At 39.1% G+C, this 19,212-nt stretch overlaps 1 protein-coding gene across 1 annotated transcript; it reads right to left on the reverse strand.

The window, feature by feature from the left end:
• Positions 1-563: 563 nt before the first annotated feature.
• POMC (proopiomelanocortin) lies at positions 564-18,788 on the reverse strand. Its single transcript, XM_082251135.1, has 3 exons — positions 18,681-18,788; positions 3,847-3,990; positions 564-1,556 (listed from the first exon to the last, which is right to left on the reverse strand). The coding sequence occupies exons 2-3, from the start codon at positions 3,973-3,975 to the stop codon at positions 903-905; spliced, it is 783 nt and encodes a 260-aa protein (XP_082107261.1). The 5' UTR covers positions 3,976-3,990; positions 18,681-18,788; the 3' UTR covers positions 564-902.
• Positions 18,789-19,212: the final 424 nt, after the last annotated feature.

A 19,212-nucleotide genomic window follows, 5' to 3' on the forward strand; every position in this document is an offset into this window, starting at 1 on the left:
GTTTAGGTACAGGATCGCACGACCGCGCAATTGTCCATTAAAGTCACACAGTGCCAAATCTCAAAATAGGCCCTGGTCAGGAAGGGGATAAAGTCTTCCGGGGCTTAAGTGGTTAATCTCAGACTTAAAGTGTATGTAAACCCTAACAGTGAACTTCCTCTATTTGCTCCTTTTTTGTCTCTTAAATATAACATTTAGAGCTTTCCTGTGTCCATTGCCCATTTCCTGTATTATTTGTAAGATAATAATTCACCCCCCCCCCACCAGTCCTTATCTTAGGATAGGCCTTTTTGTTGTGACGATGGGAGAGTAGGTGGGTTTGAGTAGTTTGGCAAGAGAAAATTGGACAGGCCTGAAGTCCACAAAGATACTGTGTGTTGTCAGCCCACAACAGAACTTAGGCGCTGGGTGTATATCTGCCAGATCAAGAAGTATTTTTCTGTTCTTGTAGGGTATTTAAAGGGATAAGCCATTGGGAAATATGCATGCATTGTAGAGCTCTACTGTGTTTTTTTTCTGCCCTGACATAGACCTGAAGAAAGAAGGAACAGACTGGTAGCCAGTAAGATTGTAAACGTTTATTTTTCTGATTCATTTACAGTATTGTACATTTTTCGTCAGATATGAAAATAATTTAGCAAACCAAAAACTAGAGATCAACAGATAGAAACATCTAACTTTTCCCTATGTACAATGCCACGATAGGTCAATCTTTCCAAACTTTGTACTAAGTTTGTACAGTACAGTCTTACTAAAGTGAGATAGAACTCAAACTTGGGGTCGGGAGAGAGCTAACTACAGAGTGGGCCAGTAAGAGTTGATCATGAGGTGGACGATGGAACCCGAAAGAGGAGACATGCTGGTTTCACCTTAACAGGGGGCCAGACGGAAGCTTGTCCCATCTACTGGCCCTTTTTGTGGGCATTCTTAATTATGGCATTCTTGAAAAGAGTCATTAAAGGTGTCTGGCTTCTCTCTGGGGTCATGAATCCTCCATACCGCTTGTCTTTGGGTGGTCCTTCCCATCGGAAATGGTGCATTTTGTACTTCCTGTCTTTTTTAACTGGGCCATCTAGCAGCTCGCCATCATCCAGGTCTTCTTCAGAGTTGGTGTCGGGATAGTCAAACTCTAGAGAGAGCTCTCTTCTCAGCTCAAGGGGGAAAATTTCTGAGGACTCTTCTTCAGCATCTGTAGGGAAGACTTTGATAGGCCTCCTCTTCTTGCCGACGGGTTTTCCCCATCGAAAGTGCTCCATGGAGTAAGATCTTTTGCTGTCTTGCCTATCCACAGCCTCATCTTCCATAATTCCCTGCTGTGTGTTTTGGTTGTCGCTGCCAGTTAACAGGTTCAGTATAGGGTAGTTGGCAATATCCTCCCGTTTGTAGCCCCCGTTGTTGTTGTCATTGCTGGTGCTGTTCCTTCGGCCAAATTTATTCCAGCGGAAGTGGCTCATGACGTATTTCCTGATGTTTTCAGAAAGGGGCTGCATGTGGCCATTGCCGGGAAACACAGGAGATTCCGCAGAGAGGTCCATCTTGCATGCTTTGATACATTCCTGTTAGGGAGAAGGATTGGGAATGGTCAAATATTCCATGAACTGTAGAGTCCAACACATCTATACTAGTATACCTCCTTTTGAACAATGAGGTCTTTTCTTCAAAAATCGAAGAGAAAGCCAAGATAAAGTGATGTTCCAAAATGTCTGTGAAGGTTCTCATTGTTATGTGTCATGTATGGCATCACCTGGAAAATGAGAACCTTCACAGACATTTTGGTAGTTAGTCACATTTAGCTGGACGTGTTCTATACTGTCTTTAACATTACAGAACAAGGCCAGTTGACTGGGACTCACTACTACTAGCAATGGGCCAGAAGGTTAGCACCCCAAAATGTTGGTTTGTGATAATCACCTCTTTATTGTTGGAACAAAATACCAATTTTTTAGCAGAGTGTGGCCAGATAAAGACTTATTACATGCTTAAGGTTTGATGGGTCATCCATTCACTTTAGTACCCAGCAAGAAACAAAATCACTCAGTTTGGCTCAAATAACTGTTAACTTTGCAAGGGAATTTGCAGTTTGCAAAGGAATTTACCCCAGAGGTTAGCGAATGAGATGAAATTAACTCTGCTGACTTCCATTATCCAATCATGTGCAAAACAAAAGCCACATGCCGACTCACCTTTGAGCAGCAGGACTATGTCTATGGTAAGGAAAGGTTATTTAGCTGGCTTAGTAATGTAGATGTATTGCCCTCAGGGCTTTTGGTCATCCCGGCCAGCACTGAAATCAACCCTGTATGCCTAAAACTGACATCCTTAAAAAAAAAAAAAAAACTGTGTGTTTGCATGCCTAATGAAGTTTAATGAAGTTTTAATGACTTTAATGAAGTTTGTATTGGGGTTATAGAGTAATTGAGTACAGGAGTACTAACACTTATGGCATGCTATGAAATATTGTGCTTGTCATTACTCTTGCTAATACAACTCTTTGATTTTTTTTGGCTGACTACTACAGAACTTTTTAAGCACCTACTTTGTGTGGTGGTGGAAGGGGAAAGAGGGTTTAGAATTTACACTAAGGTCCTGAGATCTGAAATAATGAAAAAAACGGGTGAGCTACTTTGGGCCAGGGGAGGACTGGGCCAGGGGGTAGGGGGGCATTATCCCCCCGGCCACTCGAATGCCCTGCAAAAAGGCTTCACTGCTTCTGCCACAGACATGCCTAAAGGATTCCTGGCGAAGAGAAGTAAAAAGTCCCCACTGCTGACCTACTGAGTGCGGGATGAAGACAAGGACAGAGCGCAGGCCTCCCCCCAGCATGGATGGTGTAAACTTTGTCTGACTAGAGGCCGGTTCCATGCCCCACTGGAGATTCTTCTCCCACAGGCAGCCCCAACCGAGCTGTCCCAGCTCCCCCCAACCTCCCCCTGCTGGTCAGGTCGGGAACCCGGATTCAGCCAGTGAGCAGAGAGTACCTGGAGCTGAGCTTCAGCCTGGAATAGGGGTCAAGAGTAGGTGTGGAAGAGGGAGGGGGGCTGAGTTGCTGCACCATGTGCCTCTGGTTTGTACTTGCCCCCTGGGCTAAAAGTTGCCAGTCAGTCCCTGCCAAGGGCAGAGCAGTTAGCTGTAAAGTGGACTTTTCCAGAGCCTCTCCCATTCCCTTCTGGAACTCCCTGCCCATTATATCCGGTCAGCCCCTACCCTGTCTGCCTTTAGGCGATCCCTGAAAACTTCTGGGAAGCTTACCCCACCTCCATCTAAGATCTGTACTTGAGTCACTTCCATTAGATCATCCCCCACAGCTATTGCCTTTTGTACCACCTTCCCCTCCCTTTAGATTGTAAGCTCCGTGAGCAGGACTCTCCTGCTCCTTATGTACTGAACTGTATTGTACTTGTGCTGTCCCCCTTTATATTGTAAAGAGCTGCGTAAACTGTTGGCGCTATTTAAATCCTGTATAATAATAATAATAATAATAATAATAATAATAAACAACTTCTATGCTACAGTTCTTCTGCTGCCTGCCCTTGATTTTGATACTTTATGCAAGGATCAATGACAGTAGTAAGGTTGCTAGAGGGTGGGGGATCCCATCAAAATGTGTCTATGGGCCCCCATGATTTGTAGGTATACCGCTACCAAGCTGACAATACTTTGCTGGCTGTAGAGTTGCCAGGATGACTAATTTGACATAACCTTGGACACCTAGTGAAGTGCCTGTATTTGAAGACTGCCCTGTCCATATTTGGACAAACCACACCTATTTAGATAAGTTCCACCCCTGAAGAGTCATAGCTGGAAAGTTGGCGTTACAGATGTATGATGAAGGAAGTTTCTCCTTACCAGAATGCCATCTTCGCTGCTAAGGTCTGTACACTTATTGCTTTCCCAGCACTGGCTCCGGACCTCTCCGACATGAAATATGAACACCCCAAGTAGTGCCAGGATACAGCTCCAGACTGGCTGCAACATTCTCCTTTCCAACAGCTGGGGAAACAACACAGAGACATGCAAGAGTTAATGACATATTTGTAATGAAAACCAATCACACAGCGCTGCTACCTTTCCCCCCACCCCTTATCAAGTTTAGTATGTGCTCTGGTGAGCCCTTTAACCACTTTAAGACCGGAAGATTTTCCTGCTTAATGACCAGGCCCTATTTTGCGATTCGGCACTGCGTTACTTTAACGGACAATTGTGCGGTCGTGCAACGCTGTACCCAAAAAAAATTGACTTCCTTCTTTTCCCACAAACAGAGATTTTTTTTGGCGGTATTCGATCACCTGTGCGATTTTTATTTTTTGCGCTATAAACAAAAAAAGAGCGACAATTTTGAAAAAAAAAATCAATATTTTTCACATTCTGCTATATGACATTCCCCCAAAAAATAAAATGTAAAAATCTAAATTTTTTTAACATTTTAGGCCCATTTGTTTTCTGCTACATATTTTTGGTAAAAAAAAAAATAGCAATACGCTTATTTTGATTGGTTTGCGCAAAAGTTATTGCGTCTACTAACAACGGGAAAGATTTATGTCATTTTTATTGTTTTTTTTTGTTTTTGTTTACTAGTAATGGCGGCGATCTGCGATTTTTAGCAGGACTGCGACATTGCAGCAGACAGATCGGACCCTTTTGACACTTTTGGGGGTACCAGTGACATTACTACAGTAATCAGTGCTAAAAATATGCATTGTTACTGTAATAATGCCATTGGCAGGGAAGGGGTTAACAGTGTTGGTGATCGAGGGGTTAAATGTAAGCCTAAGGGAGTGATTCTAACTGTGAGGGGGGTTGGGCTTGTGAGATGACCATAGAGACATGCAATCCTATATAGCAGGATCACATAGTCTCTGTGATCATCTCAGGGAGAAGGACAGACGGCTGTGTTTACATCAGCCGTCCGTCCTTCTCTGTCAGTGGGGGGAGATCGCCGGTGTCAGGCGGCAATTGGAGCTGTCTGACACATGCACTGGCTTCCCCGCTGATGATCGGGGGCGGGAGCACGCCGCCGGTGGCGCGCGCTCGCCCCCTAGCCTCCTGAGAGCGAGTGATGTAGAGCTACGTTGCTTTGCCCAGGAGCAGCTGCCTAACGCAGTAAATCTGCGGCGGGTGGTCGTCAAGTGGTTAAAGACTGAATCTTGATAGGATGCCGGACCTCAGTAAAATCTACAGCAAGTAGCCTCTATTTAGGAAGAAGAACCATGCATAAACTATAACATTCTATATATAGAAATAAAATGTTTGTGCACAACCAGCCAGAATTAAAGCCTAACAGTCGAAACGCGTTGTGTGGATTTTATGCTGTGTTCTATTAAAATAATGGCTACTTGCTTGTGGAGTTTACTAAAGTGCTGACATCCTACCAATATTTGATATTTGCAATGAACTCTTGTCTTTTAGCTGCAATTAAGTAACCAAATATATGTTTATTGACCTTAAAGAGACATTTGTAAATGGTTGTTGAATTTAATGGCATTTCTTTGATTGTACAGTTGACCATAAATAAATACTTGATGTGACTTTTTACAAAGAGAGAGAACTATTTTCATAGGAATGTGCAGGGCCGAGAGAAGGGGTGGGCAGGAGGGGGTGGCTGCCCTGGGCGCAGTGGTTTATTTCAGGGATGGGGACACTCTGTGCCAGATGCTTCTGTTGCAAGGCTGACAGGAGTAGTGACAGCGACATCACTGCTAATCCTAACCCTAAGGGAAGGGGGGGCGCAGCTTGGTATCTTTGCCCTGGGTGCTAGATGACCTTGTCCTAGCACTGTGCACAGGGTAGTGAATTAATAGGAAGTGCCCTGTGCTGAGTGGCTTCCTGTTCATTCAGAAGCATAGTAAACATAGTTTGCTATGCTTTAGTTATGAATGAACACAGTGAGTGTGTTCATTTCGATTTTGGTAAATGACAATTTTACTAGCCCCTTCCCTTACTCTCCATCCTAAAACATCCCCCGCAGCAGCTGGAGGGAAACCAGCAGCACTGCGGGGGGCCAACACTGGGGAAGCCTGGGAAGAAGTGGGAATCGCCACTGTATGTAGTGATTAGGGTGTGCCCAGGCATGCCTGGCACACCCCCTGTGCACGCCTATGACTATTTTCCCCAAATAGAGAGCAGCTAACAAGCAATCCAGTGTCGGGCATCCTTTAAAATGACATACCCAGTTCTGCGCATTTCACACTAGCGGCCCTCCTTTCCCTGCCATTTAGGCTTCTGGTACTGTCTAACCTTCCCACTTCCTCTGTGCCTGTCCTTCAGCTCATCAACTCACAGGGCAGACTTCTCCACTGTATTGCCTGCTATCAGTATGTGGAATAAAATACAATAGCTGAATTGTAAAAGGCTTTTGTGACTTGAAGGAATATGCAAGTGAAGACTGTTCTGCGTGACGAAACGCATCGGAGGGGTGTGGAGTAGCGCTGGCTTAGGCAAACTAGCATCTTATCTACATGGGCTGGATTGGGAGAGTGGAGTCCTAGATGTTTCACAACACTGTTTACCGCAGGATGAGTTAGTTGAGATGCCAGCACCTCCATATCTGAGGACCAGGGGGAAGAGAACTTCTCCTCTCACTTGGAGTGGCGCTTCAAGTTCTTTTCATCTCACAGTAAAGAATGCTCTGCATCCATTTCTATTAAAACTGTATTAAACTTTTAAGGGCTCATTCATACCTAGTGTGCTGAACTGCATTGATCTGAGCTAGTTCATGCAGGATCAATGCAAGGACACAGTAATTACTCTTGCCTTATCACCTTGGCCGTTACTCCATGCGATAAGGGAGGGTAGGCATATAATCTCACTATTAGTGTATATGTATATTTAATATGAATCAGTATGGCTATATCACTTTAGTCTGTATCAGCTGCTCCAGACATTGAATAAGAAAATTGTATAGGCTGTACCTCCCTTGTAAGGCAGTCCCATATGGTTGTCTTAGGACAACCATACGGGACTGCCTTACAACAGCAAAGGAGGAACGGCCCTCTATGAGAAGGCATCCTATATGCTGATATTCTGCCATATACCGTGTTACGTATCAGTTCGGATATATGAAATAGGATATCCTAAGGCTAACAATCAGATGGTTGTCCTATAATATGGTCCTGGCGCCCGCCCAGGGAATATTCTCCCTTGCACGTGCACCTTAGAGAAGTACTGTGGGGTCTTTGCGGACCCGAGGAAGCGAATGGTGAAACGCGTCGGCACTGAAGACCCTTTACGACAGAGTGCTTGTCGATCAGCTACCATAAAGGTTTTTCTCCCTCTTGAGGGATTGTTTTTATATAATTGGTATTGTCTTTATGTATTTTTGTCTCGATTTTTGATACAATAAATGATGAATTCTATTATATTATGAATATCCCTCCGCTTGGCCTGTACCGTCTGACTTTTTCTCTGTTTCTTTTTTCAAATCTACCCATTTTAAAAAAAAATGGTCCATTCTAAATCACATCCTGGGGCTCCCTGCTACTTTCAAGGAATAATTTTGCAAACGGATATGACTTTAAAAGGTACACCAATTCCAATGTTGTAAAATCAATCATTTATTATTGCACTTCCGTAAAAAAATGATTGTGCCCCATAAAAAAAAAAACATCTAAGGGCTGAGCCACACCAAGGATCCTATAGGAACTGTGCCATTCAGTGTGGTGCCTTTTTGAGCCTATTCATTTTGAATGGGGCTGCATTGCACTGGACCGCAGCAAAAGATAAAATATAACAAGATACTTAGCTATAGATACTTTTCGCCAAGGAGTCCCCTCATTTCACTACGGCTTGCTAAATAATGATCACACCAGACATGTGCATCAGGGGCGGCTTGTCCATTGAGGGCGCATGGGCGGCGCCCCCCCCTATCCATGCGTCCAGCCCCCTGATTTACATGCGGGGCGCCGGACGCATGGATTCCAATGGATTCCAATTCATTTTATTTTTTTAAGCACGTGATTAGAGCCAGAGGCCTTAAATTTTCTTCAGAAAAGGGTGGACTCGGGGCACAGAGCACTGCGCCCCAAGCCCACCCAGTTGTATGACAATAGCGAATGAATATTTGCTATTATCATACTGATTCTCCTCCCAGCCAATCAGGAAGCGGGTCGTGAGACCCTTTTCCTGATTGGCTAAAAAGAGACATGATTTTACTGGCCATTGGCCAGGAAGAGGGAGGGGAAATACGGCTGAGGAGAAGACACAGCGGCGCTCGGTGAAGGAGCAGGTAAGGATGCTGGCTGTTCCATTGGGTAGCCAGCCATCCATCCAGCCATCTGTCCTGGGAGGGGGGAGGAAGGAGGGAGGGGGTGGTAGAGCAGATTGCAGGCCAGCCATCCGTCAAGTTTTTATCCACCAGCCGCCAATGGTGTGCATATAGCAGCCCTGATAAGGGACTACTTATTCCAAATTTTGGCTTTGGTATCTACAGGACTAATTGGTAGTATCATAACCAAGGTTGCTGTTAGAAATAACGGGGCCCCATACAGCCTACCTGACAGGGCCCCACCTTGGTCGGAAGTGACTGAGGACATAGATTTATCCATTCTTCTTCTCTGCAGCCTCAGCGTCATTGAATTGGACGCACTCTGAGGCTCCTGTTCATTCACAAACTGAAGCATAGTAAACACAGTTTCTTATGTTATGTTTCTTCAGTGACGAATGGATACACGAGTGAAGGGACCAATACATATATCACTTATATATATTATTATATTATTTTAATATATTATTATATTATTTTATTATATTATTATTTTATATTATTATATCATATTATATTATATTTTTATTATTATTATTATTATTATTATTATTATATTATTTTATATTCACTGTCCCCTTCCCCTGCCCTCTATCCTGAAACATCCCCCTGTGATTCCGCAGCAGCTTCCGGCAGGAGAAGAGAGGAGGAAAGCCGAAAGGGCTGTTGGGGACAAGGGCACACAGGGGGCCCAGACAGCATGTGCTAGAACCAATCCCCCTGCAGTGAAGCCAGATTAAAAATGAGGAGAACAAGCTGGCAGGGGGAGGTGTAAGAGGATTAGTACCTGCAATAAGATAGTACAGCTGCCCTCCTGCTCAGCAGGTGCCTGGGCCCCCCTTTTGAACTTATGGGGCCTGGGCCCAGTACAGGAGAACTGGCTGTACTGCTTTAACAGCGGCCCTGATCATAATAACCCATTATTATGTTTTAGGGAAGTTAGCACACATTACTGAAGGGGCTTGGTCATTTGGTCAGTTCATAATGACATTCCTAGAATATGAAGTCAGCTAGGGTAACCAGGCTTAGGATTTAATTCTTGTATATTACTGAGCCATAATAATAAGAAAAGAATACATTTCTCTATCGGATATATAGAACATTTCCTGCAGAAGTGAACTGTGTTCATGAAACGCCTGTTACAATTTCAGTAAGGAATAATGTAAAACGTATGTGGTAATTTGTATATAAGATATCTCTAATTTTGTTAAAACTTAAAAAAAAATTACTTGATTAAAAAAAAATATATATATCTCTTCCTGTAGCTGGCTGTATTGTATTTCACTACAGTTTAAAATGAAGAAGAATTTTAAAAATAAAGAGAATTTTTTTCCCCTTCTATTGGTTGAACTGGATGGACTTGTGTCTAACTATGGAAATTGTAAAAAAATAAATAAATAAATAAAAAACTGGCAAACCTTACCAGCTTTATGATGTGTTTAGATGTTTTTTTCTTATGGAATACAATAATTTTTATGGAAGACAAAATAATAAATTACTGTTTGTACAAGATTGGAATTGATGTACCAATGCATATTCACACTGCGCAGTAACGCTCGCTGTGCGGTGTGAATGAGCCATAAATGTTGGTATTAGGGCATAACACTTCTCATGAGACCTTGAACAAACAACTGTAATATTGTACTGAACTTAGATGTCTGCACTGTATCCTTTCCTTCATATCTATTAGACGTCTTTTATTAATGGTAAAGATGTGACATAAAGTATGTTACATAAGGAACCTTCACATTACAATGGAGCAAATTGTCACAGGTGAGCCATGCAGTACATATTCTGTACCTTTACCTTGGAAAGGCCATTAGTCAACTATTTATTGTTGTATCAGTTGGCAAGTTAGATCATACAGTTCCTTCTAGTACTTAATACTCGCATTCCTTTATTCAGATAAACGCAGAGCAAAAAATATACACCAACGCCAGAATGATTCACACAGAAGCCAATGATTGTCTAGAATTTCCTCCCCCATACTATTATCATTCTGGTATAGAGAGCTACAAACATGAAATTCTGTGTGAAGTTTCCAGTTGGAGATTGTTTTAACTAGAGGGCTAATTTTAAGCAGTTCAGCTCTCACCCCTGTACTGAATAGAGCAATTTCTACATTTCTGCTATGGGCCTGTTTATTCACCAACAGGGCAAACAAGGCTTTCTTTTGCTGATATATTCTTGCAAAAAATGTTTTTATATTTATGTAATCCATAGACAAAAAAAAACAAAACTTTAAAGAAAATAAACTTTTCTTTCTACAGTGATTAGTTTTAGTTTAAATTTATATATATATATATATATATATATATATATATATAGTTATTTTAGGGAAAAAGTACAATTTTTATTTCTATCATTTGTCCTGTTTAAAATAATGATCAAGCATCAATAATAATCAATAGAGCCGGTTCACACAGCTTCAGGGCGGCCGTGGTCGGCATTTAAAAAGGGTCCTGTGAGTTTTTGGTTCCGATTCAGATGCAAATTCAGGCAAAAATTCTGACCTGAATCGGTGAACAGGAGCGCACCGGACTCCATGCTGTGATCCCCGGCCTCAGCATATGTGAACCAGCCTAAAGGTACAATTCTGGTACTGATAAGTTATTTAAAAATGAACTAAATCTTTTCTTTTTTTTTTTTTTTTAATTTAGCATTTTTTAATGTTACACTATAAATTAAATTTAAATAAATGAAAAGAATAAAAAAAAGTTTAAATATTAATAGAATAATAGATATAAAATCAAAAAAGTAATTATTTTGGCTCGTATAACACAATTTTGAAGATGGGGACCTCTACTATGCCTCTATGTCTGCCTGCCAGACATTGGGGTGCCACACCCCTGTAATTGGTCAGTACAATGCAAAGGCATACTCTATTTACTTTTTTATTTACTTATTTTATTCTATTTATTTATTTTAATGAATTATGATGTACTTGGGAATGTACTATTCATGAAATAGGTAATTTATACAATTCTGTTTACATGTTTAACTATCATCTGCATGCCCTCTCTGTCCTGATGAAGCAACCTTACTGCGAAATGCATTGATATACACCTGAATTTGGAGTAGCCTGTTTGTATTATATATACTGTAATACTGGTATGATTATGTAAAAGATTCAGGCCATTAGTGTACTGACCCTGTAGAGGGTATATGCTATCTTTTATTAGTGGGCTTATTTTGCCCTGATTTTTATGTATTACATATATTTTCATCAGTTTGTAATAAATTATCAATTATTTTATATTAATGGTGGTCTCCTCTTGCTCCTATAAAGTCCATACCTAGGGGCCGGTGGGGGATTTTTTCCCCTGTCCTGATTCCCTAAATTTCTTTTGGCCTTTACATATATATATATATATATATATATATATATATATATATATATATATATATTATCATTGCTAAAGCCACTTTAATATACCTGTACATTGTAATCATGTCCTCTCTTAAAGTAGAAGTACAGCCAAAGCTTGTTTGGCTGTACTTCTCTTGTGGATCACAGGAATGCAGCCTGCTGTCGGCTGACATCACAGAGCCGGACTAATCTTGGGAAAGATCGCGACCGTATGGTCAGGATCCACTCACATGCCTGGACCAGGACCCAGCTCAGCCTCTCAGTGAGCCACTGAGAGCCTGAACCGGCCACTCCTATCCCCTCCACAGCCCAGCGCTCCAGTGAGTGAGGGGGGGGTGCATAGCAGACAGTGGTGACTGACAGTCACCAGCTCTCTGCTCAGGGAGCTCTGAGAACCGAGCGGTCGGCGGTGTTTGATCGCTCGGTTCTCAGCCTTATTGCCGGTGGGGGACCGATGCTGCATCCACCTAGGTAGGTATGATTCTACCATATCTTCTCTGGAGAAATATTACTTCCTCATAGTTGATGTCCCCCATCCCCCTTACTAGTATTGTTGCCATTCACTGAACTCTTGTTCTTGACATCCTTCCTGAGGACTGGTGACCAAAATTGAACTGAATATTGTATACCAGTGTTTTGTAAAGAAGTAAAATTTATAAACTCTACCTTTTTTAATACATGAGAGTGGTCAGCTGGCTTGGTTAGCTGCAGGCTGGCATTGCATGCTCTTTTCAGGTCTGTGGTTTACAAGAACCCCCAGATCCTTTTCCATCACTGATTTCCCCAAGAGAAGCGCCTCCTAAAGAGAATGTCACATGCATATTTCTAGCCCCTAAGTGCAAAACTTTTTATTATTCAATACTGAACCTCATCTGGCATGTAGCTGCCCACCCCTCCATTTTGTCAAGGTCATTCTGTAATGTTGCTGCATCCTTTGCCAATTTTATTTCCCTGCATAATTTGGTATCACCAGCCAACGCTAAAACCAAGCTCTTTATTGCAACTTCAATATGATTTGTAAACAGATTTGTCCCTAGACAGAATCCTGGGGCACACCACTCACGTCTCTAAGTAATTAATAACTACTCTCTGGACATGCCCTACAACCAGTTTTATTTCCTTGTACATACAGCTTCTTCAATACTAATAGACCTTAATGTATAAATTAATCATTTATGAGGTACAGCATTGAATGTTTTCACAATATCCAGATAAACTACATCTACTAGCACTCTTATATCTAACTTCCTACTTACCTCCTCGTAGAATGGTAAAAATTTGGTCTGACAAGAAAATGTTTTCATTAGTCCATGGTGATTGTCTGTTATGATACCATTTTCAGACAAATCCTTGGAAATAGTTTCCTTCAAATATCCTACATACAATTGATGTTAGGCTGATTGGTCTGTAGTTTCCTGGTATACTTCTCTGCCCTTTTTTGAATACTGGTACCACATTTGCTCCACGCCAATCATTTGGTACCATTACAGTTAGTAAGGTGTACTTAAAAACTAGGAATAGCAATTTACCTAGTAGACTATAACAGTGCTAAGCTCCCTGAGCACTCATGGGTGTAAGCCATCTGATTCTGCTGATTTATTCACAAAAATTTGTTTTTAAGGCTGTTTTGGATCTAGATTTCTATTAGTCACTGGAGTCCATTGAGTATATTGGTATTAGAATTACTATTAGAGCCCATTCACACCTACTGTATTGGGCTGTGTCGAGCAGCTTTGCCCAGCATGCCTGGTGGGACTGGACCCTAATTGTAATGCTTATTCTGAGCTACTAAATGCTTTATGTCCTGTTTCTCCAGTTCACACCGCTGCATAGTGGTGGTGTGCTCTTTAGAAAAGTAGGACACGCAGTACTTTTTTCCACCGCAGCATGTCGCAATGCTCTACACCGCAGTGAAACAAGCGACAGTGATAAATATGAATGAAATTTCATTTTGTGACATTACAATGAGGTTGAGAAAAAGAACAAAAAAGTAAACGGTAATGTGTTGTAATCAGCATTGCAGGGAAATTAATTTTATGTATTGTTCTATTATTTATTGCTTTGTATCACATGCTATTAACCAATTAAGGACCAAGCCTATTTCTGACACTTGTTTACAAGTTAAAATCAGTATTTTTTGCTTGAAAATTACTTAGAACCCCCAAAAATTATATGTTTATTTTTTTTTTTTTTTAGCAGAGACCCTAGAGAATAAAATGGAGATTGTTGCAATACTTTATGTCACACTGTATTTGCACAGCGGTCTTACAAACGCAATATTCTTGGAAAAAATACACTTTTTTTTTAAATAAAAAAACAATAAAGTATTTTTCTATAATGTGAAAGATAATGTTACGCCGAGTAAATAGATACCCAACATGTCATGCTTCAAAATTGCGCACGCTCGTGGAATGGCGACAAACATTGGTACCGAAAAATCTCCATAGGCAATGATTTAAAAATCTCTACAGGTTACTATTTTGCGGTTACAGAGGAGGTCTAGGACTAGAATTATTGCTCTCATGCTAACAATCACGGCGATACCTCACTTGTGTGGTTTGAACGCCGTTTACATATGTGGGCGCGACTTGCGTATGCGTTCGCTTCTGCGCGCAAACTCAGAGAGACAGGGTGCTTAAACATGTTTTTTTTCTTATTTATTTTACCTTTTATTTTTACACTGTCCCTTTAAAAAAAAGGTTTTATCACTTTTAGGCCCCGTTCACATTGCCGCGATCCGACTTGGGGGGGCGACCTCCGAGGTCGTGGTGCGAGCAGCGCGCCGCGACCTCGGAGCGGCCGCCACGGACTTCATAACATTGAAGTCTATGGCGGTCGCCTCCAGGTCGCCCCAAAAAAGCTCCGGACCCTTTTTCTAAGTCGGAGCGACTTGTGTCGCTCCTATTAGAATGGGTCCGCAGCTTCCCTATGGAAGGCGACCTACGGCGACCTGTGAGGCGACCAGGTCGCCTCACAGGTCGCCTTAGTGTGAACGGGGACTTATTCCTATTACAAGAAATGTAAACATTCTTTGAAATAGAAATAAGCATGACAGGACCTCTTTAATGTGAGATCTGGGATCAAAAAGACCTCACATCTCACATCTACACTAAAAAAAAAAAAAAATATATAAAAAAAAAATAATTTTTTTAATCTTGAAAAAAAATGGGCTCTTTAAATTGGTTGCCAGGAAGCGACGTAGGACGTCGCTCCAGTCCTCCAAGGCCATAGAGTGGAGTGGGGGCCATCTTGTCCTCACTTGACTTCCTGCCTGAGGGGACAGCGGACCGGATCGTTTTTCCCCGCTACCGGTGGCTCCGGTAAGCAGGGAAGACAACCAGGAAGCGGTGGGGGGGGGGGGGGGGCACCTCTCCAGCCTCCCATAAGGGTGATCCTGTGGCGAATCCACTGCTGGGAACAACCTTATGTTAAAGCGGACCGTCTGCAGTTTCAGAAAATACCGGGGTTATGGCAGCTACCTGCTATCTGCTGCCATAACCCCGGTATTTAACGTCAAAGTACCGACGTATAACTGCGGCGGGCGGTCCGGAAGTGGTTAAACAAACAATATAAAAAGTGTTTATATATATAAAAAATACACATAAAAAACGGAGACCCAAATGTGGCAGTTTCATAAATGATCATACAATCAGTATCTATCAGTGTATAAATCCTTTCTAGTTTCCTGCTTATGAAGAAAGAATTAAAGTGGCTATAATCTCCACAAATGTGATAAATTATCCACTCCACAAAGATGAGTAAAAATCATAAATCCAAGGTTACCCTGTGATGATGTGTAGGGAGTTTTCATTTTCACGGCACTTAAATTTGCCACTTGAGTCATATTTTAGTACTTTGCAAGGATACAATAAATGTTGGATGATTTTATCTACAAAGCACACTCTATTAAAATGTTTTTTTTTAATCTTTTTATTTAATCTTCTTTAAATTCATATTTATTTATTTTTAAGTGGTAACAACCCTTCACAACCCTTGCACATTATAAAAAAAAAAATGAAAAATAATTTTTTTTTTAATAAAGCTGTCCATACATCAAGCACATTTTAGCTGGTCCCAAATAAATCAACTGAAATTCCATTCATGGATGGCCCTGTAGGCACAACTCCACCCAACATCCTTTGATTGAAAAATTGAAGGGGCCAGGTGGAAAATTGTCACCTGAACAGCGCCTGCATCCAATTCGTTGCAAGCACTGTTTAGGTATTCTGTCTGTCAGAATACAATAGCCGCAGTGGGGCATTTGTTCATCTGTGCTGTTTAGGATGAATAGCTTTTGTTGAGGCTGAGCAAAACCCAATGAGCAGATGGGGGCCCTCCTATTCCTTAGGCATTGAACTGTATTGAAATTGTACTGTCCCCCCTCTACAGTGTAAAGGGCTGTGTAAACAGTCGGCGCTATATAAATCCTGTATAATAATAATATTAATAATAAGACGAATACTAATATTATTATTATTATTATTATTATTATTATTATTATTAATAATAATAATAATAATGATGATAATAATAAGAATACTAATGATATTAATAATAGTAATAAAATTATTATTATTAATAATAATATTAATAATAATAATAATAATAATACTAGTATTATTATTATTATTAATAATAATAATAATAATAAGAAGAAGACTAATAATATTAAAAATAATGATAATAATAATTGATAATAATAATAAAAATAAAAATAATATTATAATCACTTCCCTTTCGCACCGCTTTATAATTGTCAACAAAAGACAAAGACATTTTGAGACTGTCCAGAAATTCTTAGAAAAAGCCATGACACCTTTTCCTTAGAAACATCTAAAACCCTGACAAATGCTATAATTGTGTGGCTGGATAAACTGTGCCCTACATGGACATGGTAGTACAATATATAATTCAAAAAACGAAGAGGATGGAATTAGAAATTTGAGTCCTCGTTCACACTGGTGTGACATGACAAGTAGAGCCCTATTGTCAGCAATAGAACTGTTGAAATCGGCGTGGCGGCGACTTTGCCACACCCATTTGACAAAAAGGTTCCTGCACAAATTTTTGCGATTTTATTTGCAACTCGCATAGACATCTGTGCATGACGTCGCGCAGATGTCAGCTAAGTCACACTGACATGCGGCTTTGAAATGGTGCGATTTCAAGTGAAGTCGCACGATTTCAAAGCCTTATTCAGGGTGAAACCAGAGCTAAAGGTGCTACTCACTTTTCAGGAACCTTGAGCAGCACCTTGAAAGTCCCATTTTCTGCTTTTACTGTCCCATTTTCTGCTTTTAAATGTATATATATTTTTTTTAGGTTTCTGTGTGAATAGGAACGCATAACAAACATACAATATAGTGGGGTTTTCTCCAACTTGACTGCAAAAGTTTTTAGAATTTAATAGTAATGTACTGACATATACCCAATCATAATTTATCTTATAATTAAAAATAAATGTGTCAAAATAATAGGACACATTTGAATTTTCTTCCTTTTAGTATCAAATATCAAAGACGTTTTTGTGTGGGGGTATTGTTATGAATTTCTTATATATTATTATTATTATATATTTTTTAATCAGTTAAACTTATTAAGATAAATAACTTTTAAATGTAATCAAATAAATAAAATAACACTGCTAGATTTAAAAAAAAAAAAAAAAAAAAAAAAAAACTTTTGGCTTTAGATATATTTTAATTGGTTAATTTTGTCATTTCATAGTAGCATAAGATTATATACCTAAGCATAATTTAATTTAATTTCATAAAATAAAGCCAAAATATAATATAACATTTTATTTGACTTCCTTGTAGTGTAAAGTTGTGACACAATAAAAAAAAAAACAAAAAAAAAAACCACAAAAAATACATAATTATAAAAGAATATGTTAAAAAAAAATAATAGGACGCTAATTAATGTTCTTCCTTTTAGTATCAAATAACAAAGACGTTTTTGTGTGAGGGTGGAGTGTTCTGAATTTCCTACCCTAAAGAGGTACCATCCAATAAGAAACACTTATTGGGGTACAGAAATATTTGGGACTTTGGATGTACCTCTCTGGGTAAATTGAATAATAGCCACAACAATCCCTATAAAAATATATACTTTTAGTGAAAAATCACAGATTGCTAAAAAGGATTGTTTAAAAACATATCCCTTTTAGTATCAAATAGTAAAACATTAAAAAAAAAAAAAAAACGAAACAAAAAAAAAAAAAAAAACACCTAAAATGGGTAACAGAGATACACTGTACTGCACTGTACATTGACCTAACATAAAAGTAAAAAAAGTAAAAAAAAAAAAAAAAAAAATGATTTAAAGTATATCTAATTAAGCAAAGATTTTGATAGAATATAAGACAAAAATGCTAATTCATATATATATATATGTATATATATATATATATATATGTGTGTGTCTATGTATGTGTATATATATATATATATATATATATATATATATGTATGTGTATGTGTATATGTATGTATGTATTTGTGTGTGTGTGTATATATATATATATATATATATATATATATTTTATATATATATATACACATACATATATATTTTTATTTTTATATATATATATATATATATACACACAATTGGTTAAATGTATAATACTATTAATAAAAATATTAAAATAACACTGCACAATTTTTTTAAAAAAAAATTTGGCTTTAGATATATTTTAAATCGTTCATTTTGTCATTTCATAGTAGTATAATATTATATACCTAAGTATAATTTATCATAAAAAAAAAAAGCTAAAACATAATGTAACATTTTAATTGACTTCCTTATAGTACAAAGTTGTGATACATTAAAAAAAAAAAAAAAAAAACATAATTATAAAAGAATATATAAAAGAATTGCTAAATAGGCAAAGATTTCTATAGAATATAAAAGCAGAAGTTGTTTTTTTTTTTTTTTTTTATTAAAGTGCTTATTTAGATTTTTTTTGCAATCTGTTATAAATGTATTAAAATAAATGTTGCCTACATTATGATCAAAATAAAAAAAATAAATAAAAAAAATTGTGCTTACCTGTTGCTTGTTCAGCTTGGTGTGCAGTGGGATTTATCTTCAGTCCTGAGAGTCCTAGCCTCTGGAAGCTCCAGACCAGGTCTTTTTATACTCGTGTGTCTAGGGCAGGGAGGTGCTTTCATTAGCAGTCATCGAGGGCTTTCTTGAAACCACAGGTAGAAAGGAAAAGAATAGCCAAAGGATTGAATTTCATAGAGTGATCAAAAGGAACGCTTCAACCTATGTATGTGATATCTCCGTAAACAGCATGGATTAGCTCCCCTCATATTAAAATGAACTTTTTTTTCCAATCACCTTTGATTGGATTTTCATAACTGAGATTAGCGGAGTATTAAGCGATCATTGACCCTTTTGATTTGGCATTAAGGGATGACATCAATGTGCCTTGGCAAATTATTTCATAAATAGGGTGAACCAATCTGCGTTGTCACACCCTAATCTGAGTATGTGCCGCGGTTAGTGTGCATGGTGTAAGTCACTTGCTGGGCAGGTGTCAAATAAAACCAAATATTAAATGTCACATTAAAAGCGT

The sequence above is a fragment of the Pelophylax lessonae genome (assembly GCF_965119305.1).
Source record: "Pelophylax lessonae genome assembly, chromosome: 3".
NCBI lineage: Eukaryota > Metazoa > Chordata > Amphibia > Anura > Ranidae > Pelophylax > Pelophylax lessonae.

Excerpts from the sequence above, each read along its gene's own strand:
- POMC (XM_082251135.1), bottom strand. The coding sequence starts at position 3,975 with ATGTTGCAGCCAGTCTGGAGCTGTATCCTGGCACTACTTGGGGTGTTC. Across the intron at positions 1,557-3,846 it reads GCAGCGAAGATGGCATTCTG|GAATGTATCAAAGCATGCAA; the intron begins GTAAGGAGAAAC and ends TCTCCCTAACAG.